The sequence below is a fragment of the Falco punctatus genome (genome assembly GCF_963210335.1).
Source record: "Falco punctatus genome assembly, chromosome: 3".
Taxonomy (NCBI): Eukaryota; Metazoa; Chordata; class Aves; order Falconiformes; family Falconidae; genus Falco; species Falco punctatus.
In genome coordinates, this window is record NC_137582.1 from 29,781,415 (window position 1) to 29,808,426 (window position 27,012).

The following is a 27,012-nucleotide window of genomic DNA, read 5'->3' on the forward strand; positions in this document are numbered from 1 at the left end:
GTTGGATTGAGCAGTAGCAGCAATGTGGACTTCAGCAAAGTGAAACGGTTGCTATGAGAACTCGCGTGTTCGTGTCTGTGCTGGAAATCTACCTTTACACAACCTGTTTAAATTAGAGCAGCTTGTCCCTGGCTGCTTGCAGGCAGCGCTGCTTCCAAGAACCGATGCAGACCATGAGCAGTAATACCCTAGCATTCCTCCCTTATCTGTGGTAGACAAAATTTTTCCAACAGTGCTTCAAAGGACTCTCCAATGACAGCCTTTGGCCAGAATAACCCACACCAACCTTCTTGCTTTCACCTATTTGTTTGTACTCTGCAGTCAAAACCAGAAGGTAAATTCAATACACATGCTCATCTGTTCAGGGCTACTTGCTCTTGTGGTAAGAAATGGTCACACTTACCATTAACCTGACATAAAATGGCTTAACCTGACTGAAGGTGTGATACACCTCCTGTGGGCACCTGAAGGTGCAGTAACGCTTGTTTTCCAGGTTCTTGAATCAAGCAACGCATCTGTATGAAGTGACAGCAGTTGTGCCCATTAATTTTGCATTCTTCACTACCAGTGCCATCATTTCAGGTTTGTTTCTGGCCTACTACCTCCACAGAATGATTTTCTGAACATCTGGTTTCCAACAATTACTGCCTGTGAATAGGAATACAAACCAGTCAAGTCTGTCTTCACAAAAAGAAGTTTTTCCTATGTGACAGGTGTTTAAATTCTGAAAAACGAGTAAGTTCACAACTTTTGAAGCAAAATAAAAATAATCAAATTCTAGCATTTCCAGAATTGAGATGTATGGTTTACTATGCCTTGCTGGCTTACTAGGACTACTTGCATCTATCCTAGCCTCCTCTTGACACGCAGTAAATGCATTTACCATGTGCACACCAGTCTCTCCGTATCGGAACTGGTAGAGTAATTTTAACAGCCTGGCAAACTACTCAAATGACAACCAGCTGTGTTTCATAGTAGTTAGTGTATATTCCATTTCAGAAGGTGGAATTCTAGGTTAAGTGAAGGAAATAAAATGACTCCAAAGACTTTTTAAGCATTTAACTTTTTATTCTGGGTGAGAACTTTGAACTCAGTGTTGTTAAAGAGGGACTGCAAATCTTGGAAATGGTGCACAGCGTAAGAACACGAGCAGGGAGGACGACTAAGATGCTGTATCAGCAATGAGCCAAAATGATCATGTTGTTAGAACATTTATGACTCATTTTAACACACGCTGGGGGCTTTCCTGTCATTGCTGTGCAGGAGTTTCTCATGCAGAGCTGCCATTAATGAGAAGGGGAGTTAGCTTCACGCACAGATTGCCTCAGCACCTGTGTTAGAAGAGACCTACACTTTGTGACTGAGAGGAGACTTGTGCCAAAAGGGGGTTGCGTTCTTGTGACCATATGGGGAATTTTGGCCTTGTGCCTCCTTAAAAGATCAAGTACCTATTCAGGAATGGCTTAATAGCTTTGAGACTGGATATACATGCATTTGCACCAGGTTAGTTAAAACAGCATAGGGCTTAGAAGAACAACCTGTGCTGAATCTTGCGAGGGTGCTCGTAGAAGGTACCTTATCTCGTGATTCCCTCATCCTCAGTTACAGCCTTTGAAGATAGAGTCACACTTCAGCTGCACTAGTTCACACTCTGCCGTTTCTAAGCAGAACTACGCTCATCAGTGGTTTAAAGCTAATACTTGGCTGTGAACTGGGGCAGCTGAGATCCAGACACACATCTGGTTCTGTCACCTCCACTGCAGAGGTGCTAATTCCTGGAAGACGGGTGACCAGAAAGAGCTAGTGATCCCTTCAGCCAGAAAGATTTGGCAAACTTGGCTGCTGGAGGCCTTAATTTGGTGTAAACATCAGGGACACAGCTAGTTATGAAAACCTGTTCCCAGTTGGAGTTAAGATGTCCACGTGGTCTGTTGGAGTGGCTTAACTAAATCCATGAAGAACCTGTTAGCTATATTGGCATGACTCTGCCTGTGAATGAGACCTTGAGTTTGACCTGCATAAAAGCTGTTGCTGACAATGCAAAAAATATTTGCATCTGTGCAGTTACTAACACAGCACATGCTCCAGCCTGATAGACTAAATCTTCCCCAGTCCCATGCAGTATCTTGAGAAAGCCTAGATAATGGAATATGGGCACATAAAGTGAACCCATCGCAATGTGTATTAATACCTTATTTGGGATTTTTTTTGCTCTGTTTGAGCATGACACTGTTCCTGACCCTCCCAGCTGTAATTCATATCACTTGGAAGCTAGTCAAGATCTGCAATTCTTGTTTCTGTCACATTCCAGGGGTCATATTTTATCGGGAATTCCAAAGTGCAGCTTTGCTGAGCGTGTTCATGTTTCTGTTCGGGTAAGTGTATCAGCCTAAAATCTGCACTAACGTTTGTACTGAAACAGCATTGCCTTGCGGAATCCCTTCTTTTCGCAGTAAGAAGAAACCTATCTTGTTATTAAAGTATTATGGAATAGCCATTATAGTAGAAAAAAAAAAAAACATTAAAGGAAAGATTGATGTCTCTGCTTTGGGAGTTTGGAGGACTGGTTTTGAATCCAAATATGTAAAAATGTGAGACACTTATGAACTACTAATCTCATGACGGAATGAAAAACCAGCAGCATGTGTTTCTCCAGCAGGAAGGATAAATCACTGCTCTCCACCAAAGATCATGTTATAGGGGGTGCTTTTACAACTGCGAGACATCTCCTCCCATGTAACCTTCCGCTTGCGTGTCCAGCTGGTCTTTGCTGCCACTAGGCATGGGCAATTCTATGGGTCGCTTGCCTGTGAGGCAGTACTAGAATCTCTCTCCTTCATCTTCCTGTGCCAAGAAAGACACAGCATGCCTGTGGAAAAGTTCAGAGCATGCTAGGAAGCTGTTAACAATAAATATTTGAAGAAGGGCCTAGGTGTTGTGAGAGCAGAGACCTGCTGGCTACCAGCACTGTAACAACTCTGCAGACAGGTGACAGTTACTTGATAATGGGCGTGAGATGGTTAAAAGCATCTCCCAGAACTGCTGGGGGTGTCTTGCCACTGTGCTGTCAAATAAATGGGGCTGATGGCTGCAGACGTCTTTGTCCTCTGCAGTTGGACTGGAGTAGGTGAGCACAACAGCTATCTTGTCTGATTGCAGGAAAAGTGACAAAAAATGGAGATGAGCAAATTCAACCCATGTCTTTGGCAGGCAGGGATTAGTGGCTGTGCATCCAACACAGAGTGGATAGAAGATTTATCCAAGCATAGCAGTTTTTCATTGCTCCTGGCTTACAGCTTGCCCCTGAGACACACAGTCAGATGAGAAAAACAACAGAGATGTTGATTGTCTGCAGCTAGCCTGAGTTGTTAATGAAATTGCAAATGCTAGAATGCTAGCTTAGATGCTCTGTGAAGATTTGCTCAGGGATTCGAATGTTGTGGTCTCACACTCACAGGCATTTGATTAGGTATATATTGCTGAAAGTGTAATTTTGCCTGCGGAGCCTTTGGAACAGATAATAAAGCTTCGGGAGGCAAAAACTAGACTGAAAGGGAGCCCAAGATGAATTTATAGAGCTGCCAGGAAGTAAAGTTTCTTTATAAACTGAGCAGCTTGGGTTTGGAATTCCTTGAAAAAGATAAATGGAAAAAAAACCAGTCTCATTTCAGATGCAGTGTACTGTTTCTAATGATGCGATGCCACTGTTATTTTGCAGGTGTCTCCTATCTTTCCTTGGTGTATTTGTAATTGCAAGAAATAAAAAAAAGGAGCATTTACAAATTCCTTTTATTGACTGTGGACATATTCCTGGTAAGTAAAGCTTTTTTTCTTTCTCTGTTTAAAAGTGAGATATCAGATAATGGGATGACCTGGGAGAGCTGAGTCCCAAATGTGCTCTAGTCATATTTAATAAATATACTGTTCCCCTAATTTATATTCCTGTTCCAAACAGATTTTTCAAAGTATTTTTCAGAGTTTTTCCAAGCTATTGTTACAACCAGTCAAATGAAAACAATGATTACTGGAACAAAGAATGTTTAAATGATGGATTGGTGGGGGTTTTGTTTTATTAAAATTCTTCACAGAGTTATTGTTTTTGCCTTCTCTCACCCCATTTCCTCAGGACAAAAATTGACAGGCAAAATACAACCAGATTCTCACAGTTCATGCTATGGCACTTTGAATAACGAAGACGCCTCGGTGAAAAGTCAAAGCTGAAAGAAGAAAGCACCTTACATGCCAACGACCAGGAGGAATGCCACTGCACCGAGGACCAGAAGCACCTTTTTGCTGGACAGTCAAGTGTATGTTGAACTCCTGTATGTTGATGAGTCATAGTGTTATTTAATCCTACTTAGTTTATCCCATGGTCGTCCCAAATGTGTTCTGAAGATAAAGGAAGCCTTAAGAGAAACTAACTGACTGTTAATGAAGTGGAACAGTCCCCTAGTATCCATGCCTCTTGAGGGTATTTTTAGAGTCTTAATTGCCTTGAAATGCAAACAGGCACAGAACAGGATTATAAAAATTCCCCTTTGAAACCCCTCAGATCTGTGTAGATGCTTAAAGACAAAGGTGGGAAATGAGGACAATTTTTTTTAAGTGACTTCAAAGTATTGTGCTATATGTATAATACCTTTACAAATCTGATCCTTCCTGTTCAGGAGTCAAAACTGTGGGTTTATGTATAGTATACACAAATACATTCACACAAAGTATTTTGTACTGTGTGTGGAGGGAAAATCCTGATTATCTTCTGCTGTCAGATTAATTCTCTTATCTTCCAAGGAAATCAGCACTTGTGTGAGGAGGGGGGAGACGGCATTTGCCATAAACACAGGCACCTTTGCACAGGCACACGCTGGAGGTGCCCAGCCAAGGCAGAGCCTGACATTTTACATCCTCCCAGAAGAGTCCCGTTGCACTGGGCTGTGCTGGGCTCAGCTGCATTACCTGTTAGAATAGTCTAGCCTGAGGTTTAACCTCTGCTTTCAGGAAAACAAGGTTTTAGTGAAGGAAGCAGAAAGTTCTCCAGCAGCAATGGGGTAGCCAGGCTACCTCCCTTGACGTGTCTTGAAAAAATGCTCCTAAAAAAAAAGAGAAGTAGGGCAACTCTTGCCTCCTTCCTAAACCGCTGGTAATCCTGCATGAGGAAAGGCTGTGAAAAACAGGATCAGAAAGAGTCACAGGAACAGTACAGTTTTCCCTTCGTTAAATAGTAGCGTCTCCGCACTGACTTGAAGAGCCAGCAGTGACAGGGAGCCATGGCAGCACGGACTCTGTGTTCAGGTCTGGGAGGTCTCGATGTCCCTCAGTCCCAGCCTCCCGGTGAGAAAGCTGCTTCTGGGCACCCATCACAGGTCTACTCACCCCGGCCTGGTAGCACTGATCTACCTCAGCTGGCGCAGCGGGGGTCAGACGCCTCTGCAGAAACAAGTGAAAGTGCTCTTGAAAAGCGTTCACATCTTGGACAAGATGTGAACCCAGAGTTTTAGGTCTGAATTAATCTGCAGCAATGGATAGGGGCCATAGGCCGTGTGTATTTTGTTTCAGTGGGAAATGAGGTCTCTCCTTTTTCCCCATTTAAAAATAGGTGCATTTATAACAGGTACAGCTGAAGGTCTGTAAGGCAGTTTCATTTTAAACCCCACGAACTGCACACAGAGCTGCAGCTTTTCCTGTGCCGCAGTGTCCCAGGAGCCAGGGCGCGGGGGAGCTGCTTGTGAAGCTGTTTTCCAACATGGACCTTTTCCAGCTGGCACAGGATGAGACTCTGTGTCTGCACCTTACTTGTACCAGCTGCCTGGCCGTGGCCTTCCTTTCCCCTCTTACAGCTTGAGTTCAAGTTTCTAAAGCTTAAAATAAAAAAAAGCACATTCTTTTCGTCTGCTTTCTCCGGGGAGTAAGGGCATGCCTCTGCCTTTCTTTTGCAAGGCAAATTTAAGCTGCTTTCTAAGTCTCAAGTGAGAGCACGTGCTAAAGGTGGAAACAGGAGGCCTACAGGTTTTCATTCTGTGACCTGGGAAACAAATGGGTGAAAGGATTTAGTTTTGTTTCTTTTTCAAATTATTGGCCTTGGGCAGAAATCTGTTTCCATAACTCAGGAGGGTTGGAGGAAGTTTCTCTTTAAAGCAAGAAACCAAATGTAAAAATCTGTGGCAAAAGTTATTATTTATTTTAAACTACTGTATTTGTTCTTGAACAACACTTTTTTTCTTCCTATGGGTTTGTACAAAAATTAAAAGGGTTAAAATGTTTTCTTTAAACTCCAATGTAATTGGAATTAATTTATGGAGCAAAACACTGGTGGGAATTATGTGCAATTAAAAGGGATTTGACATGATTTTTGAGATGTGAACATGTTCCAACTAATTAATGCATTATAAAATCCGAAAAACTCAGTGATGAGAATTCATTACTGCCTGCCAAGAAAGGGACATGATTTGTTTCCAGAATCAGTTTCTAATCAATGTCACGTTCAGATTGTGCTTGCGATATTTAGCTCGCAAACACCACAGACAAATGCCTGCTAAAAGAAAAGCCTGTTCACTGGAAGACAAAAAAGTCTCTGGAGCCCTCCTCTTTAATAACGAGCTATTTTCTTGCAATGTTTTTCCTGACATCAAAAATGTGGGCCAGATATAAGCTGCAAAACTTGCACCTGCAGGCTGAACTTTCTTGAACGGATCCTCCACGGGATCCGAGGAAATCAAACCACGGGAAGGCGTGGTGGGCAGGCAGCGGCTCACGTGGTCCCCCAGGCTCCAGCTTGGGATTTTTGACCGACCAGAACCAGCAGGACTCGTTTAGTGCTTGTTCCACTGCTGGTCACGCTGCGGTGAGAGATGAAGTATTAACTGGCCACGGGCCTGGAAATGGGAGCTCTGGGGTAGAGCGAGGCCATTTAATTTTTGCCGTAAAATATCAGGATGCGTTTACCAAATGGTTTCAGCTGGCAAAAAATAAATGAATTTTGGACTGGATTTGTATTTCTGCCTGTGGTAGGGACCTGGCATTCACCTGGTGGTCACCTACTCCTTGCTACAGCCCAGCTGTTGGTGGCCTCGTATTTTGTGTGAGGGCACTGGTCACCTGAAACCGAAGGGGAGAGGTTGAGCACTGTAGGGGCTTGAGCTTCTGTGCTTTGATGCTGTGGTTTCATGCAACTGGCAATCTGTTTGAATGGTTCCGTGCTGCTAAAATCTCATCCTCCTTTTCCCAGCAGTGCGATCCTGCATGGCCTCTGGCTCTTTGTGAGCCAGTTCAGTTCACTCACCCTGCAGAGAACATCTGCTTTCTTCTCCTTGCTGAGATGGCTCTCTAAGCTGAGCCAACTGGGCTGGCTGGAGCGTTTGGTGGGAAGGAGGGGAAAAGGAGGAGGGGGAGTGAGATCCCTGTTCTTCAGGGGGAACTATTACATTATTTCTCTCCTTCTGGGGAGCTTCACTACACAGCAAGCATCCTGCGAAGCTCACCCTTAATGTATCACCGTGCCTCAAATACAGCAGTTATGAACTTCTTGTAGCGCTTTTAAGTGTCTGACTCCTGAAGCAAAACCCTGAACCAGACTCGCTGGGTTGTGCACGGTGAGCATTGAGTGGCTCCACGTGGCACAGAGATAGGCAGCTTGTGGCACCAGGGGTGTCCTGAGGTCAACCAGAAGCCCGGACACATCTGACTACAACTTGTTCTAAAGACTTATTTTTTTCTTTCCAGCAACTGTTTGCTACAAGGTGCATAAGCAGTGCTGGAAGGATGGGCTGAAAAGTCTTCTGGACTCAAAATGGTCTCCCCTTGCGCTCTCTCCTTCCAACCCACTTTATGCAGGATCATTGGTTGCTTGCAGAGAAAACTGTTGCCTCCGGTAACACAGGAGTGCAGATGATGAGACTGAGCTGTCCTCCAGCTTGCCCTTGTGTTACTGTCCCCTGAGACGTGGCCTTTTTGTTGTTTAACTTTGTTTGTTCATTCATTTCTCCTGGAGAAATCAGCTGGACTGTTTTAGCAGCTTAGCCCAAAGGAGATAGAGGCTAATTACCATAATTATTAGAGGGCCGAGCTGGAAAATTACAACCTGAGGCCACTTCAGGAGCAAAAGACAGAAAATGTTTAGTACTCTGGATTCTCAGGAGTTTGAGAAATCCAGTGTTTGCAATGTTTCTGGGTTCTAGGATACAGTTAGGGACATCAGTGAATAACTAGCGATTCCATATATTATGAATGTGGGGTTAGTTTGACTTTTTTTTTAAAAAAAAAAAAAAAAAAAAAGAACTTATGTGGAAGTGAAGGATGACTACTCTCTGCCTGGAGAAGCAGAGAGGAAATAAGACATTCCCTTGGCAGATGGGACGTGTTTTAACCTTTTAAAGCTGGAAGATGTGTGGGGGTACCTTCCAAGCACCCTGGCTGAAGTAACCATTGAGTTATACAAGGAGGCAGCACTGGCAAATACATCACTACATTTTGAGCAGTCATGACCATTCAGAAACAAACCTTGTCCACTTGCCGTGTGCTTCATCTGTTCAGAGCACATATAGCTGATCTGACCCCTTAGGCTGCACATAAACATATTTTTGAAGCATGCAGAACAAGATGCCTGGAGTATTGTGTCAGTGCCTCTTTGACACATACTGTTTCCCATGCAGAGCTCTTGCCAGGTCCTCCCTGTGGGGAAATGGGACCGTGTGGTGGGCATGCACCACAGGCTTACTCTGATAAGAAGATACGGTACTGCCAGGGCATTCCCATCACCTGGGAAGTGTTTATGGAGTACTGCCCTACAAGGAAGCTGTGCAAACCTACAGACTTAGATTCTGTTCCTTTCACTTTGTGATTCCCACCAGAGTAAGTAATGGCAGTTTTTGGTATCCACAGGAGAGGAATTATTGGCACCTCAGGAACTTCCAGGCACAATAGACCAGACCCTAAATAAAGAGTTAGGTGGCTGCTGAGTAGGTTTCTTATTTAATCTACATCCCAGGTTTGCAGATAGGCCCCTGAAGTTTGCCCAAGCCTTTGAGGGAGAAAGTGCATGTATTAGTATAAAATTGCCGTAAATTTTGATTGCTAGTGGACTCTGGTGTCGGTGCCAGGGGAATTTGTGTTGATTCACAAGGTGACAATGAGGAGGACAGTGTTTGGTGGCAGAATCAGCAACGTGTTGTGGTGGCAGGAGAGTTTTTCAGAAGCACAAAGGAATGACTCCAGGGGACCACTAATATCCAGTGGTCTCCTGGACTCCTTGATGACAGTGTCAACAAGGCATTTGTTGACAGCTTTCACAGTAGAGCTACTGTAAAGAAATGATTAAACAGGTGGTTCTAACACTGACTGTTACACGAAGTCAATGTATCACTGTAGCCCATGGCACTAATACGTTAAACATAAAAAGTGGCCTGTGGCCATTGATGAAGGAGCCAATTTCTGTACTTCTCTAGATCACATTGGGAAAAATAGAAATGATTGATTTAAGCCTCCAGCACAAACATGTACTTGCCAGCTCTCCAGTTGGAGATTTCCACTCTTGGAATAGGCATTGCCTTGCCTAGATGAAATCTTTGGAGTCTGCTGCCAGGTCTTTTGCCAGAATCATTAAACTGCTTGAAAGAACACCACTGTCATTTGTCTTGTGTTTGATAGCTGGTGGGCATAAATCCAGAGCAGCATGAACACAAGACCAGGACTTTTCGGTCGATTTGAAAAAAATTGTGAATGTTTTACTTGAGTTTCAATAGCATGTGTACCGGGCCCATAGCTTTATGCCATCTAATGCTCTCAAATGCCCTCAGCCAAGAGTAAGAGAGAAAGTTTGCGTGGCACAGAGGCTGCTAATTAGGCAGTTCTCACCTGTCACACAAGGTTACCGCTGGTAACACATCGTACGGCAAGAGAGTACAACAACAAAGCACTGGAGCTTCTATTCAGTTTTCCAAGAACAGCTGTTCTGTGTTTTACAAGGGAAAGGAGCTGAGGAACATGATTTACTATTACTAAGCATCGCAGTTACCCATGTGTTTATTTTTTCCAGACAGTATTTAACAGTTAACTAACAGGCACGTCCTGACAATGCTGACTGGATGCTGGGTGTGTGGATGTGCTGCAGGATTTGAGGCAGCGGTGTGAATAACGGCAGGTTGCTGATATGAGAAGGCAGCTCCCTGTCATCTGGCCTGGCCTCCTGCACAGCTCCGGTCAGACAACCTCCTCCAAGCACTTCTGTGTGAACCCTTTGGCCCATCTACAGAAGAAGGCACCCTGTCCTTTCCTACTAGTGAAAGTAGAAGATCCACCAATGCCATTAGTAATTTGTACTAGCAATGAGTCACTGCTTGCTTTTGAACTGTGCCTTATGTCTATTTTAACTTGTCTGGATTTAGCTTGCAGCTATTTGTCTTTTGCCAGTGATTTAAAGCACTCTGTAAAGTCCCTCTAGTAAAATACAGTAAGATGACTTGGGCTTTTCGCTAAGCCAAACAGACGGACCTTTTAAGTCTCTTACCATCAGACATTTCTGTCAGTCCTCAGATCGTTTTTTGTAGTTGTTTTCTGCTCTCTCTCCATTTTTCCAGGGTCTGCAATTAGTCAAACACAAAGTAAAAATCACATCCTGGCAGCGCTGAAGCAGCAGCACCGAACTGGACCAGACCCAGCACGCCATGATCGGGTGCCCAGCTTCCCCCCTTCCCACAGCTGCAGCCTGGCCACCTCTCCCCAGGGACGCTTTCTGTTTTGACACTGTGATTTAATAGCGGCTGTTTTGCACGCCTAGAGATGCAGAAGCCTTGGTTATTTTCAGCGATTTGACTTCTGACTCATTGTTGAGTTTGGTGATGGTCCAAAGAGTAGGTGCTCAGAGGTCCCCGGGGGGCCAGCACAGCAGGAGACCCTGAAACCCTCTGGGCCAGGGGCTGGCACAGACATGGTGGCACCTAGCAGTGGTAGTCAGCAACCTCACAGAGCTGCCCTTTCTCCAGTGCCTGAGAGATTTGAGAGCTCAGCCCAGATTTGAGGAGAGTGACTCATTCAGTGACTGTTTAAGGTGCAGCAAGTAAATAGGCTCTGGGAGGGGTGCCTGGATATGGGAAGACCCTGCCCAGGTCAGCTGGTCTCTCCTCAGGGACGGTGGTGGTACACCAGAGGGAAGAGATGCTGATATCTGTCATACACAGCAGAAAGGCTTCTGCTCTCTCTGCCCCTTGCTGCTCCCAGCCTCACAGTGGGGATGTGTTTTGAAAGCTGCAGCTTGGGCATCTCCCCTCCGAGAGGACACAAGCAACTTCTAATGCCAAATGGGACATCCAAACCCCCAAAAGCAGCGGGATGTGAGTGCTGGCACTGGCCTCCTTGGCTCGTTCAGATGATCAGCCATTGGCTCAGGTTATGGATGTCCCACTCTGAGGTGCCCAAGGCTCCTGTGCTTCTGGTCCTGCTTATTCTCCTGCACAAGGGACGAGTGTCCCCCCAACCCTTTTGGGGATGTAGGTTTTGAAACGCATTTGTGTTGGAGAGAAGGTTGTGGTACAGTTATAACCCAAAGGTCCCATGTTACACCGCAAAGTAGGCGCAGCTATTTTGCTGGTACCCTTGCAGAGTGAATAGTTTGAATTTGGTGCTTTGAGGTCTTTGGGGTGGTTTTTCTTAGTAATTTGAAATGGACAGATCAGTAATGTCACCTCAATTAGCCTGAGGTAATTTGTGGTGAAATTCTTAATTTAAAAAAAAATATATCTGCTTTTAATAGTGAAGCCTTTGCAAATAAAAGGCCATGCTGGAGCACTTTGAATGTGATTACAATGACTCACATTTTTAATGGCTTTTTCTTAATCTCAAAAATGGCTTTTTTCCAAACAAAGTCCTACAAGGCCTCATATAACAAACAAGGGTTACTGCTCTTTTCCACACATAACATGAAAAATATCCTTGAGCGGAGCGAACTGCAGCCCATCTGCTGTAGCTTGGCCCGGCGCGCGGCGCAGCTCCCTGACCATTACGCATGGCTCTTGGTAAAGCAAACCACCTGCTTCCTGCACGAGGGCCCGCCTCGAGCCTCCCCAGTGCTTCTCCGAGCAGGAAACCCATCCAAACCGCTGACGGGGATGACAACCTTGGCATTCCCTTTTGCTGCATTTGTTCTTATGCCATTTGTTGTTCACTCAAGTGCTCCGTGGACTTTCGTCTTCTTTTCCATCCAGACTAGAAAAAGGCAGGCTGCGCCAGAGATAAATAGACTCTTACTTTCCTGTTTATCGCACTCCCTTGCTCTCCAGCTGCAGTCAGCAAAGTCTTCACTCGGGAACCCAAAAGGGCATCCTTGAAAGGGGAAGAAAAGGAGAGAAAGAGAAGTCTTGGGGCAACTTTGCCAAGGAGTGATCTGAACATCAGCCCCCTCCTCCCTGATTCAGGGTCTGATGCTGCAGATGTTTAACTGAGCTGAGCCTTTCATGAATCCCGCTTATGTCAAACAAGCAGTCACGTGAATTCCAGAAGTATCCTGGACGTGTACTTCCCAGGCACTTTACCTAGGCTCTTACAGCACATACTCTTACAAAACCATAATTTTTCAAAGACTGTGCTGAGTAAAAAATGGCATTTCCTCCACCTGCTGCATCACGCTCCACAGCTCTGCCAGCTGAACAGACCAAAGCCAACACCATTGCACAGCACACGTCGAGCATCCTTGTGTTGCCCTCATTGTCGATGAAGAGAGACCTCCGCTCATCTCACCATCAGTGCTCAAAGCAGATTAGGGACCGTTCGCATAACCCCATCTATCAGCTACACTGGGGAGGGGTGCCCTGAGCCCGAGGAGGTAGGCATGGCTTCAAAGGATGCAGCCCTTTACAAAACAAATGTCTTTCTATGGCCTAAGCGAGTTCAGGGTACGCAGTGCTCCAGGGTATCTCTCAGTGGTCAAAACATGAACGTGAAGTTTAGAAGCTCAAGTTGAAATCCTTTCCCAGTCTGAACTGGAAACCACTAGCTACATCTTCAGGAAATTGAAGAACTGGGCTTTTGGCTCGTTCTGCTCAGCCCTGACCCTGCTGCTGCAGTCTGGAGGGTGCTGTGGTGGCACTTCATATGTCTGTCAGAACAAGATGCTTCGTTCCTCCCACATTAAAAAGAAAAGAAATTCAGGGCTGATGGTTTGCTAAGAAATAAACAGTTTTCACTACCTTTTTCTCTGAAGAAATTAAGCCATATTATTAAATCGACTGATTACAGATGACCATCAGCGGCACTCTGAGATAAAAAACTCATATGAAAAATTTCACTTAGATGGTAGAAATTTGGCAGAGTTTTAAGATTAGCACAAAAAGGGATTTTACAGCAGAGAACAAAGCAGTGCTTCCAGCTGTGCCTGAAACTGGGACATTTGCCTTCTTGAAACAGTTATTTGGAGGAAAAAGTGTTTGTGGATATGTCTGGTTAACTGGGTGCTTGTGTGGCACAGATTATCTCGCTGGTACCAGCCCTATCATGTGTTCGTTAGCGTGCAACATGCTTTGCCACTCAGTGCTCAGAGTCCATCTTTTTATTTCTTTCTTAGAGACTGAAGATGTGCAAAATGCAGTAAATACCATTAGAACTGGAAAAAATACTTACTTACTATGCATAAATAAGGGTTCTAATGCAAAATAAAATTACAGCTTTAAATGTGCCATTATGAACCATTGGCCACAACAAAATCGTAGCTTAAAAATGTATTACACCTGGCCGGCCAAAACTCTAACCTATGTTGCTTTGTTTTGTTATGCTAAATGGTGGCTTTAAACATACCACGCCACAAGTGGAGGTGGGCTGCAGGGGCTGTATGAAACAGGGTAAAATGTGCAACACACACCGCAGCAAAACATTGGTTAAGATGATCTCAACATCAACCTACAAGAATACAGTCATGCTAAAAAATTATAGGAATGGTCCTAATGTTATTTCAGCAGATGTTGGTGCTCACAGATTGCAGAAGACACAGTCGGTACCAGAGTCCCTCTCAGCTGCTTTTTTTCAGCTGCTTAGTAACTAACAACTAAATAAATTGCTGGGTTGAGCTGAGGGTTACTGGGAGGTATTCAAATCTTTGCTTTGAGTCTGCACTTAGAACAGACCCTGTCTCAGCACAGGTAAGTGACAATTCTGAATTCCTGTGTGCTTGTGGGTATGGCAATGTTTTGGTTCCTTTTTTCAAAAAATTGATTTTAGGTAACATAAAACCTGGCCTTCTCCTCTCTGGAGCAGCTGCTCCTGCTGACCCTTTCCCTCTGTTTGCCTTTTGCAGTAGAGTAGGAGTTTGGGGTATTTCTGTGTTCCCTGTGATGGAGGAGGCACTAGAGCTGCTGGCGATCAGGGCACGACTTTGTCTTCTCTGCACACTTCTGTGTTTGGCATCTTCTGCTTAGTCTCATCCTGTATCCCTTTGGGTCAGCTCCAGATGCAGCATCTGTTGGGTGCTCAGTGGTGTCTGGGTAGGGACCCTGGGTGTGGCTGCAGTACAAATAATTTGCGAAGACAAAAGGTAGCATGAACACAAGAATAAATAGGCTTGCATGTACCATAAAAATGTGTCTGGAATTATAGTTTCCAACAAGCCCTGGTAGATGCGAGCTCTGCAATAAGACTGCAACAAGCTTTACAGTAGAAACAATGGGAACAAGAAACCTAACTAGTCTTAAGATGGAGCCTGCAAAATGTATGATGGGTTTGTCTGTAATAGCACAGGACCCTCTGGTGTGGAGGTCTCTCCCCACCTTATGCTCCACAATCTGATATAGCTGTTACATTCACTCTTGGCTTCTGCAGCTATAAAGCTGTGACATGAACTTCTGTGCGTGGCAGAGAGCACCTCCTTGCTGTATAGCGGCGCTGTGAGGGAGGGAAAAGATTTGCTTTTGTACTGAGGCTGTGCAGTAGCTGAGGTATTCCAGGAGCAACATTTATACTGGAAAAGCCAACCCAGCCTACTGCAACAGTGGTAGTAAGGGCTTCAGCAGCATCTGAAGTAGTGTCCAAGAGACAAAAGGAGTGGAGTAAGATAATATAAAACTGCTGGGTTTTATTATTAACACTGTTGCATTTAGTATGCTTCATTCATGAGTATTAAACACCTGGTGGAAGATAGAAGCCTGAAGCAGAGATCTGCCATTGACTCTAAAGCGTGCAAGACAATGAGTGAGGTAGATGTTTTGTGCTTTTCCAAACACATAAGATAGGGGACACTCTTCTCCAAAGCAGTGTTCCTCCATGCTTTTTAGTCCAAAGATCCTCAAACGTTTTGGAGGACTAAGCTGCAGGTTGCTTGAGCAGTGTGAATGTAGCGGTCTTCGTGAATAACCACATAGAAATGTGTCCGCCCTTTGAAAGTTGAGACTATGGGGGGGGCGGGGGGTGGGGGGGGTGGGGGTGGTGGGCAGTTTGGGGTCGGGGAGACAGTGGGGACAGTTGCTTTGTCTTAGAGTGATTTCACAAACCATTCTCTGAAGTCTTTCAGACCACAAGTGGTCCCCAGAGCACAGGTTGAGAAATACTCTCCCAGACACAATAATATCTGAGAGCAGAACTGCACTGTTCCCTAAAGCTGCCGAGTTCCTGAGGGATCGCTTGGAGAGCAGGGGGTGGTTAGACCTCTCCATTATTATTCACAGCTCTCACAGTGCAACAGAAAAATGTGCTTTAATTGTCGTCATAGCAAAGGAAATGTTTAAACCCCAGTGCAAATGTAACCCATGCTGTTCTTCTGCAAGCATGTGTGGAAAGCCTGAGGTGTAGGATCTCCTGGGTATTTCCATGAACTGGAGTATAAAATCAGAGCTGGTACATTCAGCGCCTTGTATGCTCTAACTGATGTCAGTGATGGTCAAAACATGCAAAAACTGAGAGGGAGTATAGATTTTAAGGAAAGTTGCATCAGCAGTCACCAATGTGAGAGCATCCTAAGGAAGAAAGGTGGGTGGGCGGGCAGGCTCTAGAAGATATGGACAGTGAATGCACGGACCTTGAAAAGAGCCACAGTTCCTAATGGGTTTCTTTTTTTTTTTTTTTTTTCTGGATGGAGGAGTAGCCTTTTAAGAGTCTGCAAATGTTTTTTCAGTGAATGAGAGGTGCCTCAGAAATGAGACATACAAGGATAGTCTGACTAGAATTGGTAGCGTGCCCCCTCCAAATTTCCTTTTGAATAATAACACAACATAAATATTTAGGAGTCTCTTTCTGGCACTTACAACGGTCTTGCTTTTCTGTTTTCTTTTCCTTTTGAGGAACACTTAAGAAAAATACCTCTTTTCCCTTTGTCAGTAGGAAAGCAATAAAATTACAGTCATCTGAAAAATACTGGCATTAGCTCTGAAAAGACATAATGCAGGAGTATGTCAAAGAAAAAAAAAAAACAGAAAATTATTTTTTTGTTATAGTTTGTTAAAGATAACTGAATTCCTCTAAGTAGCACATTTATCATCATGAGTGTCAAAATTTCCAAAGGTAACCTTCATTAAGTCTCTTAAGAAGTCAACCATCAACACCCACATGATTCAGTCTGAACAGCAAAACCAATAATAAAACCAGTAGGTGTAATAATTGCTGCTGTTCTCTCCCCAACACTTTTTTCTTTATATGAGAGTACATACATGTGTGTGTGTCTCTCTCTGTGTGCGTAAACCAGACATAAATCTAGCAAAGAGCAGAGCTTGCTTGTCTCTGCACTTACCATGCATTGATGACTCAAAAATATATCATTCTAAAAAATACAGAAGTCTTCCTTCTCCCATATCAGCCCCCTACAGGATGAACTTTCTTTTTCCTTCCAAAATCATCACTTAAAACTTTTTAGGACTAAAACATGACTAAACCTAAACATTTTCATTTGGAGCAAGCATTTTCCAGCATGTTTGAGTGGTCAGCTGTGGACATCATTTGGTTACTATGAAATTATTTGGAAAGAAAAAAAAGGGTTGTTAGAAGTTATTTCATTTTGTTTTCAAAGATTACTTTCTTGATAATGTTATACAGTAAACCCCTAATAGCTGGTTTATAGGCCAGCTCCACAAGACAAACAGACCAACTACATAAAGAGAAACAGCGAAAAAATTGGCCTGGCCAAGGAAAGCTTTCCTAAGATAATTAAAAACAACTCGTGCCTGCACTGTGAGAAAGAAGACAGCTTTCAAAATGTTTATCTTTGAGCTAAAATACAGGTCCCAAGCCTGAGTTTGAAAAGCAGCTGAAAAATAGTTGGCCCCGGTCAGGAGCGGGCGCGGAGCCGGGGGTAGGTGGGCCAGGCTGTGAGCACCACGCAGGTGGGACCGGGGCCAGCAGGCCAGCCAGGATGGTCCCGGCAGGAGGTGGGCAGGGACCTCCTGCCTCTCATCTCTGTTCAGCTTCACATCTCAGAAAGGCATGTTCCCCTGGTCTGAGGCGTGTCCTCCTCCAGCTATCTCACAGTCACTCCTCGCATACGGCTTCCCAGTAACCCGCCCCAGCACCTTCGGCCTCGCAGTTTCTCCCCGTCAGCCCTTCCATCCTTCAGCACCTGTGGATGACCATGCGGCACTGCTGCACAGCTCCTCTGCCTCTCCTGCATCTTCTGCAGACCACCCCGCTGGTGGCATATCTGAAATACTCCCTTCCTGCCAATACATCCTTCTCTTGTTGTGTCTCTTCACGTTAGCTTCACGTCAGTTATCTAGGCAACAGTTTATATGAAAAGTTGGGGTGAGAACAGAGATTGACAGAGTAAAAAGGCTTTGGTTGTAACCTCACTTCCAGTTCCCAACTTTAGGAAACTGCCACCTCCTGGTTCCAGGTTTCCCGGCATCACAGCTGCTTGCAGCTCGGTGGTTGTGTTTATTTTGGAACATTTCCTTCACGAAAAGAAAGAAAACAAAGTTCAGCCATTACCACATGAGCGGGAAGTGAAGAAAAAAACCCCACTCCTCGTTATAAAAATATACTCAGCCCTTTTCCCTGCTTCCCCCACCCTCCAAGCAAGACTTCAAAGCAAAAGGCAGTCTCAGGCAGTGACATTTGCTATGGAAATACATTCGTGGAGTGCAGCACAGGGCTGGGTCCCAGAGGAAATTTTTGTTCTTGACTTGATAGTTACAAGAATTTGAAAATCACCTAACGAGCATGTGGGGTAGGGTGTTAGTCTCAGTCACTCATTAAACCTGCACCTGGTGCATTTCTGTGCAGCAAACAGCCACGCGCAGAACTGCCGTCTCCAGAAATAAATGGCTTGAGGAAGCCAAGGGTCTGGAGAGAAGGATAAATCCCATGCCCAGGGTGAGCTTTTGCAGAAATGCAAAATTATACAGTAGTGCTCTCCTCTACAAGATTCAGCCCGGCATGTTTGGCTGTGCGTTGGCTGCAGATCAGAGCTTTGCTGAAGCTGCTGGGCCAGATCCTGCTTGCTGTGGAAGTTTATCTCCTAGTGATGCCTGCAGAAGCTGTTGGGCTACAAAAAACACAGTGTGCTCCAATAATGTAACCAAGTTGGACATCTAACCAGAGAATATGGTCACAGTGGAACTGTAGTTTTGAAGATTCATTTCTCTGAGCACTAGGGAATAATAGAGCCCAATAAACAACACAAGGAAACAGTAAATGCCGGCCACCTCATCAGAGAAACCTGCACAGAAGAGTGACGTCTTTGGGCAGGGATCATCTTTTACTTGTATTCACTTTCTTTTGGCTAACAGTGGCATCTCTTAGTAAATACCTCATCTGTCCTCACTGCATCTTGTGCTATTAAATGGCTTTGTTGACCCAGGAGATGGCACGGAGGCACAGAAGCCCTGATCTCTTGCAGGTGAGATCTCATCTACAGATGAGACACCACATCAGCTGTATCAGGAACAGCGTGTAGCATCCAAGGGGAAAAGATAAAACACCATACTCGTGGAAAAAAAAAAATTAAGAAAAAATTTCAGACCCAGCAGGAAAAGTTTCTGAGGTTGAGAACCATGTGTTGGATATCCTCCGACACTGAAGGGCTACTAAACAAAAAAGACATGCAACATCAGATAAACCCAGCAATGCATGCAGGTCATTATCCCATCCTCAGCCATAACTGGGTGGAACTGAGCAAAGGGCAGAAACACCTGTATCTGGTAACTGCGCATCGAGTGAAAGTGTTGATGGTCTCCTTATCAAGAGTCAAGGCTTCTAGGAACACGTTCTTCTAGGATGAATGCAGCATTGCCTTATTGAACCAAAAGAAAGGGGGGAGGATGTGTCACCAAGTCATAAGGGTAAACACCAGGGCAATGTCTCCACGTGCTCATGTGCTTATTGCTGACAAGTTAATATTCCATTAAAGCCCTGAACACACTGGACACATAAGTAACCTTGCAGACATCTGAAGTTAAGAGTCGACCTGCTTTGTTGCACGACTAGCAGCTAAGGCTTAGGCAGACTCCTTACAGCTACGGCAGCTCCACAGCAAGTACTTGCACAGACAGCGCAAAACACAAATATGAAGCTGATAATTTCAGCAGTGTGTTAGAGGTCTGTAGCAATACAGGAAAGGGCCAGAATGGATGGTGGCAAATAGTGGGGAAAAGGTCATGAGAAAAACAAAAAAAGGGAACTAAATTGTATTAGCAGAAAAACAGGGCATGACCCTGCCATTTGGCAAAGTTACAGAAATGTTAACCTTTGGAAATGCTATTAGTTCACTGCTGTTGGAAAGTTGGCTGGAGAGGCAATGCTCAGGACTGACTCAGTTCTAGGGTTTCTGCTGCGCTAAGCACAGTAACACATGAACACACCTCCCCTTCTCAGAGGCACGCTCGTAAGGAACAGTCACTAAATACTGTGTTATTCCTAATATTTTGCTACCCTAGGCAACCAACCACCAACTCCACTTGGCATGACACAGCCTGGAAGAAGCAGATAGTCTAGAATCAATTTGCTACTCCAGTTGAGTTTGATTTTATGATCTTAACACTTGTCATTTTGGGAAGGAACAAAACATTTGCTGTTCCCAGGGTATGCAATGCTACTGGGAAGCCATAAATTTTAATTCAGTGCTTTATTTCCCTTGTGAAGAGATGTTGTTCATATGTGCTGTCACAGTTGGGGGTTCCTCTCTTTTTTTTTCCTTTTGGTTGCTTGTCCCTTCATTAAGTTGGAACACACTCAGAAGCATGACAGCTTTTGTTTCTATCAACGATGGATGTTATAGTGAGAGTTTTGGTCTGGTTTCCTTGAACCAGGAATTGTTTCACATGAGTTTTTCTGCTGGATGAGCTGGCACTCCTCACGCCTCCTGGCTGCCTCTCCAAGCTCTGCCAGTTACTATTTTTCTTCCTTGAGTATCCGGCTTGAATTTGAAGTTGCAGGAAATGGAGACTGATGGGTTTATTCTTTAGAGGAAAAGAATCAATTCAGAGTGCACGCAGGTGCCCAAAAGAGACTTAGGGAAGAGAAATGCCCTGCAAGTTTATCCAAGGGTATTTCAGGGCTTGAAAGTGGAAACAGAAAACTTATTAAAATATTTTCATTTTTTAATTGAGATTAATATGTTAAATTATTGGAAAACCATACTCCTATAGAACTTTCTGTAAGATATATTGCTTCATATTTGGGGGAAAAAATACTTGGATGTCTAAAGGCTCAGAGAAAATACCTGCTTTTCATTCTTCCCCCTTGTATTTTCCACTCAAAAAAATTTTACCATGACAAAACCTGAAGGTACATACAGAAAAAATGTCCGGTTAATTGAACGGTGCCTACTGCCGTCTATGAAAGAAGCTAAGTGATAACCTAAAGGAAAGAAATTTTAATGATGGCAATCAAAGTTCAAAGGGGAATCTTTTAAGGGTTTTCTATAATTTTATGTTATGTGACAGAAGTGTATCCTGTCTGTGAGGTCAGAAATCCTGTTTAGCTCCTGTTTGAGAAGCAGACTCCAACTTCAGTTAGGAGGTTGGCTGAAGCTTTTCATATTTTTCAGTGCTCAGCGGTCTTAACATTTTGAGGACTGAAAAGGAGGAAACCAACACTGCAGCCTGTATATATTTCTCTAAGTCCAGGTCCCCATAGACTAATTTATACTCTTGAAAATATGCAAATTAATTTTACGAATGGATCTGGATAAGAATCGGTTTTTAATGGTCATCAATTTAATAACCTTGCAGATAGAAGAGGTCACCTCTCTTGCTTCTTCATAAACCCAGAAATCTAACTGACATGTGAGGCTCACTGTTTTCAATGTGAAAGGAAAGTTATTATTTTTGGTAGGGTTTTTTGTTCCCATCCCTGAAGGCCACATGAAACCTGGCTACTGTCCTGGGACTTCTAGTTCAAGTTATTGTCTTTATAGTCCCTGGAGTTAACCTAATAGCCTGGGATCTCGCCTGTAGAAAACATTTGGAGAAAAATTAATTTATGTTGTATTTCCTGCATATTTTTGATAGCTGCTTGGCCAGACTAACAGCATCCCTCCTTGTACTGTGGGACAGTAATCTTTCAGCTTTTGACGGCCTTTTACAGAAGGAAATCTGAATGAAAAATACACAGTATTTCAAAATGAAGGCCATGATTTAATCAGAGTAGGGCCAAAGTGGAATTCAAAACACAGATACAGCATTAACACAGCCTTTCTCTCTTCTGTGGTCTCTACTATGCTTCAGCAAGAAAGTTGTTGAAAATAAACTGTTTCACACCAAACTGCAAGGGCACTGTGTCTGAACTCTTGGGGGGAAGTCAGCAGAGGACCGCATGGAAGGATTTGATGAGAACCAGAGTGGGGGCTGCAGACCCAAACCCCCCAGGGCTGAGGTCCCCTCCGGGGTGCTGCCCAGCTGCACGCTGCTGGTTTGAAATACCGAGCTCTTAAAACCCAAGCATTTTAACTGCTGAAAGAGATCTATTACTCGAGACACATGCTAATGCTGTGGAATCTATACCTAACTCTTCCTTTGATGTGTTTTAACATACACATTAAAGTGCGTATGCTATAGAAAACAGTCACAAGTCTACAGCATTACAACTACAAAAACTAAAGTGCTCTAAAATTGTAAGAAATTAAATAGAAAAAAAATCAAAACAGCAAATGGACGGCTGCTACCATTTACACAAGAGACTCCAAGAATCTGGCTTAGTGCCCATCCAGAGAAACAGCCAAAAGTTTGTGTCGTGGTGGCACGTGTATCAGTTTCCTCACTGTCCTGTACAAGTACAGGTCTTGGAAAAAACTCCAGGTGGGAACTGGATTCACCTTTCCAGCCCTGGAAGTGATAGATACCTGAGGCACTGCAGGCAGGTCAGAAAACAGTGCTTCATGCATCTTTCTGCCTTGTATAGAAATGTGAATGACAGACTGTCTTCCCCAAATGTGTCCTTGCTGCAGTATGCATTTATGCTTTACGTTACAGGGAAGCCTTTCCTAGGACTTCCATTTTTCTGATGTGATCTTATTTTACTGCATCCACAACACAGTATCAACAGGCTGCAAGGGCACCTTCCACTAAGAAAGGAGAAATCAAGGCATTTTTACAAGTTAATATATAAAATAATATTCAAATTATCTTTATAAATAAAGAGAAAACTCAAGCGTCAAACCATAGTCCTTTTAACAGGAGAGATTAAAACCACCTCTGGCTTTGAAGGTTTTGATTTTAAAGCTGTGTTAAGCCTCCTCTGCTCCTCAGGCAATCAAAGAAAATTATTTGCTCCAAGGGAAGAAGTGATTCAGATGTACGTTCATTAGGAAGTCTCTTACCATGTGTTTCATGTGTGTTCACCCATGTGCAAGCACTTGCACAGGAACATCTTGCAACATTGGTGAGCTCTGGCTTTACACCAGCGCGCAGTACAACAAAAAGGGGTTGATTGCATACGAGGTGAGAAACAAGCCTTCAGGCAGGGAATTGCTGTTTTCTGGACATTTCTGGTTTTGTTGGACAATTTGAAAAGGAGTAAAAACCCTAGCCTTCTGCATGTCTACTAACCTTAAAAAGGATAGGTTTGTATGAGGTTTGGTTGGGTTTTTTTCTCCAATGAACCCAGAATGCCAGGATTGGGATCTCTGAGCTATTTGTTAGACTCGGGCTCCCTTCTACAACATCAAAGGACTCCAGAGCTTCACCATCAGCGCAGGAAGGATGGGCTTCCACGGCTTTTGACAGAGAGTGCTGTCACGTTGCTCCAGGAGCAGTTTCCGCAGAGGCTGTTTTCTCAGGCTCCAGAGCCTGTCTCAGCTGGCAGCTGCAGGATGCACCCACCAGACCGGGTGCCCTCCTGGAAACCTCCTCAGTCCCAGCATCAGGTTTGGGGATGCTTTAGGGGCTAAGGAAATCTGTAGTTTGGGGGTTGCCGGTTTAGAAGTTGTGCCACTGTGTGCTACCTACAGGCACAAAAGTAAGTTCTTAAAGACACTAATAGAAATTACTGCTAAATTTAAAAAAAAAAAATCTACTGCTTAAAAATCATTACCACCTCAAAATACAGTAGCTCAGTGGAAGTCTTAAAAGGACTAATGGAAACTACAATTAATTGTCTTTTAAGACTTTCCCCAGACTACCATTTTATAGATGCACTAATGTTTATTTTCATCTGTTTCTCTTTGAAAAAAAATCTGGTTACAGTTCTTAGCCAATTTCATACATTTTTGTGATTTCATTTGGAACCCCCTTGATATATTTGCCAGCTAATTTACAAGAATTATTGCATTGTAAAAATATTCAGAAAACCTGGATGCAATTGATTCCTGTAAGACATTTTGTCTTACAGGAAAATAAATTATCTATCATTAACCCTTTAATCCCTGCTGGCCTGTATCAAAACCACTTCCATGTGCACCTTAAAAACATAAAAATCAAAATCACTGTATTAAGCAACTACCAATCTGGAAAGTGTGTTTTTAATTGCAGATTTACAATTTGTTCTTCTGTGCACCTACTCTGGATTTTTTGGTGTGCTAAGGAGAAGTAACAGACTCTGACAAGTGTGGTCCCTCTTTCTCACCCAACCCATTCAGAGCAACTGGGTTCGCCCGTGGGTGAAGCTGCCTTGGGTGACACCTGGTACAACCAGGTAAGATTTTTCAGAAGTACATGTGTGGTATTTATAATTAATTACAATTGTAAATACATAGGGCTCATCACTACAGCCACAGTTAAAACAACTGGGGCGTCTGTCTCAAGAGGGGAGGAGGAGGTGGCTTATTTCTGAGATGGCATTTCAACTCATTTTTGAGTGATAAAGCTCTAAACTCAAGTTTTGCCTGTCCAAGTTTTATTTCATTCTTTTGCTAAAAGGCAAAAAAAAAAGAACCTTTTTCATATTGTCCAATGTGAAAAAAAGAACAAAACCAGAAATTAAGAGAAGTGATGTGTAAAAGTGAGCCCCAACAGGCACACGGGTTTACAGATGCATGAGCTCTCCCATCTGTCACAACCACTGCATTTTCTTTAAAAGAAAACATTTTCTGGGCTAAGAAACAAACAGCCCTTCTCATCCTATTTATTTATCTTGAGATGAAATGAAATACTGAATTGCACCATCCTTTCTAGAAATTACAGCAAATCCTCACATAGCGGCTCAGATTTCATGATCCAAATTTCTTCCTTCAGATTTCTTTTTCATTCTCCGCTTTACTCTTGCTGTGTCCTGGATGTCTTTTTGATTTCTGTTTCTTAAGAATCAGGCTTAGCTATGCAAGAATGTTAGATTAGCAGCACTGCTGTAAGCCTATGATGAAAAGACAGCTAAAATGTGTCAAGCAAGCTGATGCTGATACGTTACGCATATTTTGGAGTGTCTAAAAAGTTTGGGTTTTTTTTAAATCATTCTGTGTAGGCATTTTTCCTACTACAGAAGAAACTGTGTTTCTTTAAAGAGAACCAATTCGGTAACTGAAAGCTGTGTTTTGTCTGTTCTCTTCCTTTGTCACCCCACCTACTTTGCAAACTACCTTGAACTGATTGATTTTATTTTGTCCAGGGCCAAGCAAGCTCTGACTTTCAAAGCTGCCACAAAATATTTTCAGCCCATCTCCTAGGTGTTTTCCCAGAGTTCTCATTATTCAGTACAAGCTTACTTGCTCTTGCAGGGATTTGTTGAGACCAGTATTCACAAAGAATTGCAGTACAACTGAGTTGAATTTGCACAACACGCAAACTATGGGTGCTATTTAGGTTGCTGACCTCTGGGAAGAGCACTTAGAAGTACGGGACTTTGGGTGGCAGTTTTCTGCACGTTGTACATTTGGAACACAAAACAATGCTAGTGTTTTTCTGCTTTTCTTGGTCTTAGCACTTCAGAAACCTGCCATTGGTATTTTATTCCCTGAAGCTCTGTTCCTACTACCTACCTCACGTGGGTATGTGAACGGATCAGGTTTGACATATCTGGCTTTTCCAGACTTACAGCACTGAAAGAAAAACTGTCATACTGCATTTGACAACCCTCTGTCTGTGTGTGTGCCATGATCCCCCAAGGCTTCCACCTCCATCGAGCAGGCTGTCACCCTGCCAACTGTTTTCTCAGATTTGCTTCAACAACCCCAGCTGCCTTTCTGCTAGGTAACTTCTTCCATTACTTACACACTGCTGAACAAACTGATTGCCCTGAACATCTTTAACGTACACACAACAATCTGGCCACAGTCCCACCTCACCTCATTCCTCAGGGTAATCACCACCCTGTTCTGCAACTTCATTTTCTGGACTTGCAATGGTAAACAACGCGCATCTCAGAGCCACGAGACCCTCAGCATGGTAGGTCCGCTAGTCACTGTGCCTGTCTTAATGGAGCTGGCAATTACCATGGAAGTCATGGTTCAGGCTGGGAGAAGACCTTTCACCAGGTGAGTCTCAAGTACCTTTATGCAGCTGCTCTGAGGGAGCCATAGGAAGAGCTACAGGAGCAATGCGTTAGCATTTGGGCTCTTCACAGTGCTACAGATGACGCCAGAATTGCCTTCTGTGCTACATTTCAGCTTCCAAAAGCTCTTGCCAAGCAAGAAATGAGAGCTAAGGCTTGGGGCTGGCATCCATTTTGAGAAACTTATCTGGGGAACAGCATGGGAGCCAGAGAGCTTGTGAGAGCTTCTTTCACTGGGTAAGAGCTTCCTGGGTTCCCAAAAACGCTCATGTATCAGAGCCCACAGGAGCTGATCCAGATGCTCCGGGGTAGTTAAGCAAGAGATAGTAACTGCAGTACGATACAGCCCAAGAACAGATGTATGCTGCAAGCTACACCTGATTCAACATGATGAACACAGACATACTGTCCAGCTGATGCACTATAACACAGGTTTAATTAGCCACAGTTTGATTATCTGGTGTTGACACAGTTTTTATGACTAACTCACCCTTGAGACACTCTGAATCTGGAAATCCCAACCACAGATAAAAATTTCCTTGCAGCTACATAAAGTCACAGTATTTTTCTGACAAACTTTGGCTGAGAGTTTTGAGCATTTTTAACTTATCGGGCTTGCAGTGCATTTTACAAGGAGAGTGAAGTCTTAAGGCATAAATCATTGACTTAAAGGAAAACAACTGTGTAACAATATTACAAGATACACAGAACAGGATGCACTTGGATTCCAGTTTCTGTTCATTGGCTCACCAGAGACAAGGATCATAAATCAGAAATAGAGAATGGAAATCAAAGAGAAGTAACAGGAAGTGTCAAAATGAAAACCTGGCAGAAATTACCAATAGGAGGAAAAGAAAAAAGACTCCAGATGTTTTTCTTTTTTTTAAAAAAAAAAAACAAAACTGGGAAAAATTCAGTGAACAAAAGATCTACAAGCAGAAAAGAAAAAATGATAGCTTGGGTGGAGGGCTTCTCCTCTTTCTTTCTCACATACAAGCCAGGTCTAGTGAGGCAAGAAAATATGTATTTAAATAAGGGAGGCGAGGGTGGGGGGAAAGCCATATAAACATCACCTCCCCTCTTTTCTTCCCATGAAGCACAGCTCTGGAAACTCTGACCCTAGAAATATTTCAATTGGGCTCACAATTCAAATGGTTCATTAAATCCAGGATTATTACCACGAGAGAACTTGAT

At 43.6% G+C, this 27,012-nt stretch overlaps 1 protein-coding gene across 1 annotated transcript in view; it reads left to right on the plus strand.

The window, feature by feature from the left end:
• NIPAL2 (NIPA like domain containing 2) overlaps positions 1-26,720 on the plus strand; it is a 144,414-nt gene extending 117,694 nt beyond the window's left edge. The window contains exons 11-14 of the mRNA XM_080380125.1: positions 494-582; positions 2,312-2,375; positions 3,719-3,813; positions 4,127-26,720. Coding sequence (XP_080236251.1) covers positions 494-582; positions 2,312-2,375; positions 3,719-3,813; positions 4,127-4,221 — 343 coding nt within the window. The 3' untranslated portion in view covers positions 4,222-26,720. The remainder of the gene's footprint in view (positions 1-493; positions 583-2,311; positions 2,376-3,718; positions 3,814-4,126) is intronic.
• Positions 26,721-27,012: the final 292 nt, after the last annotated feature.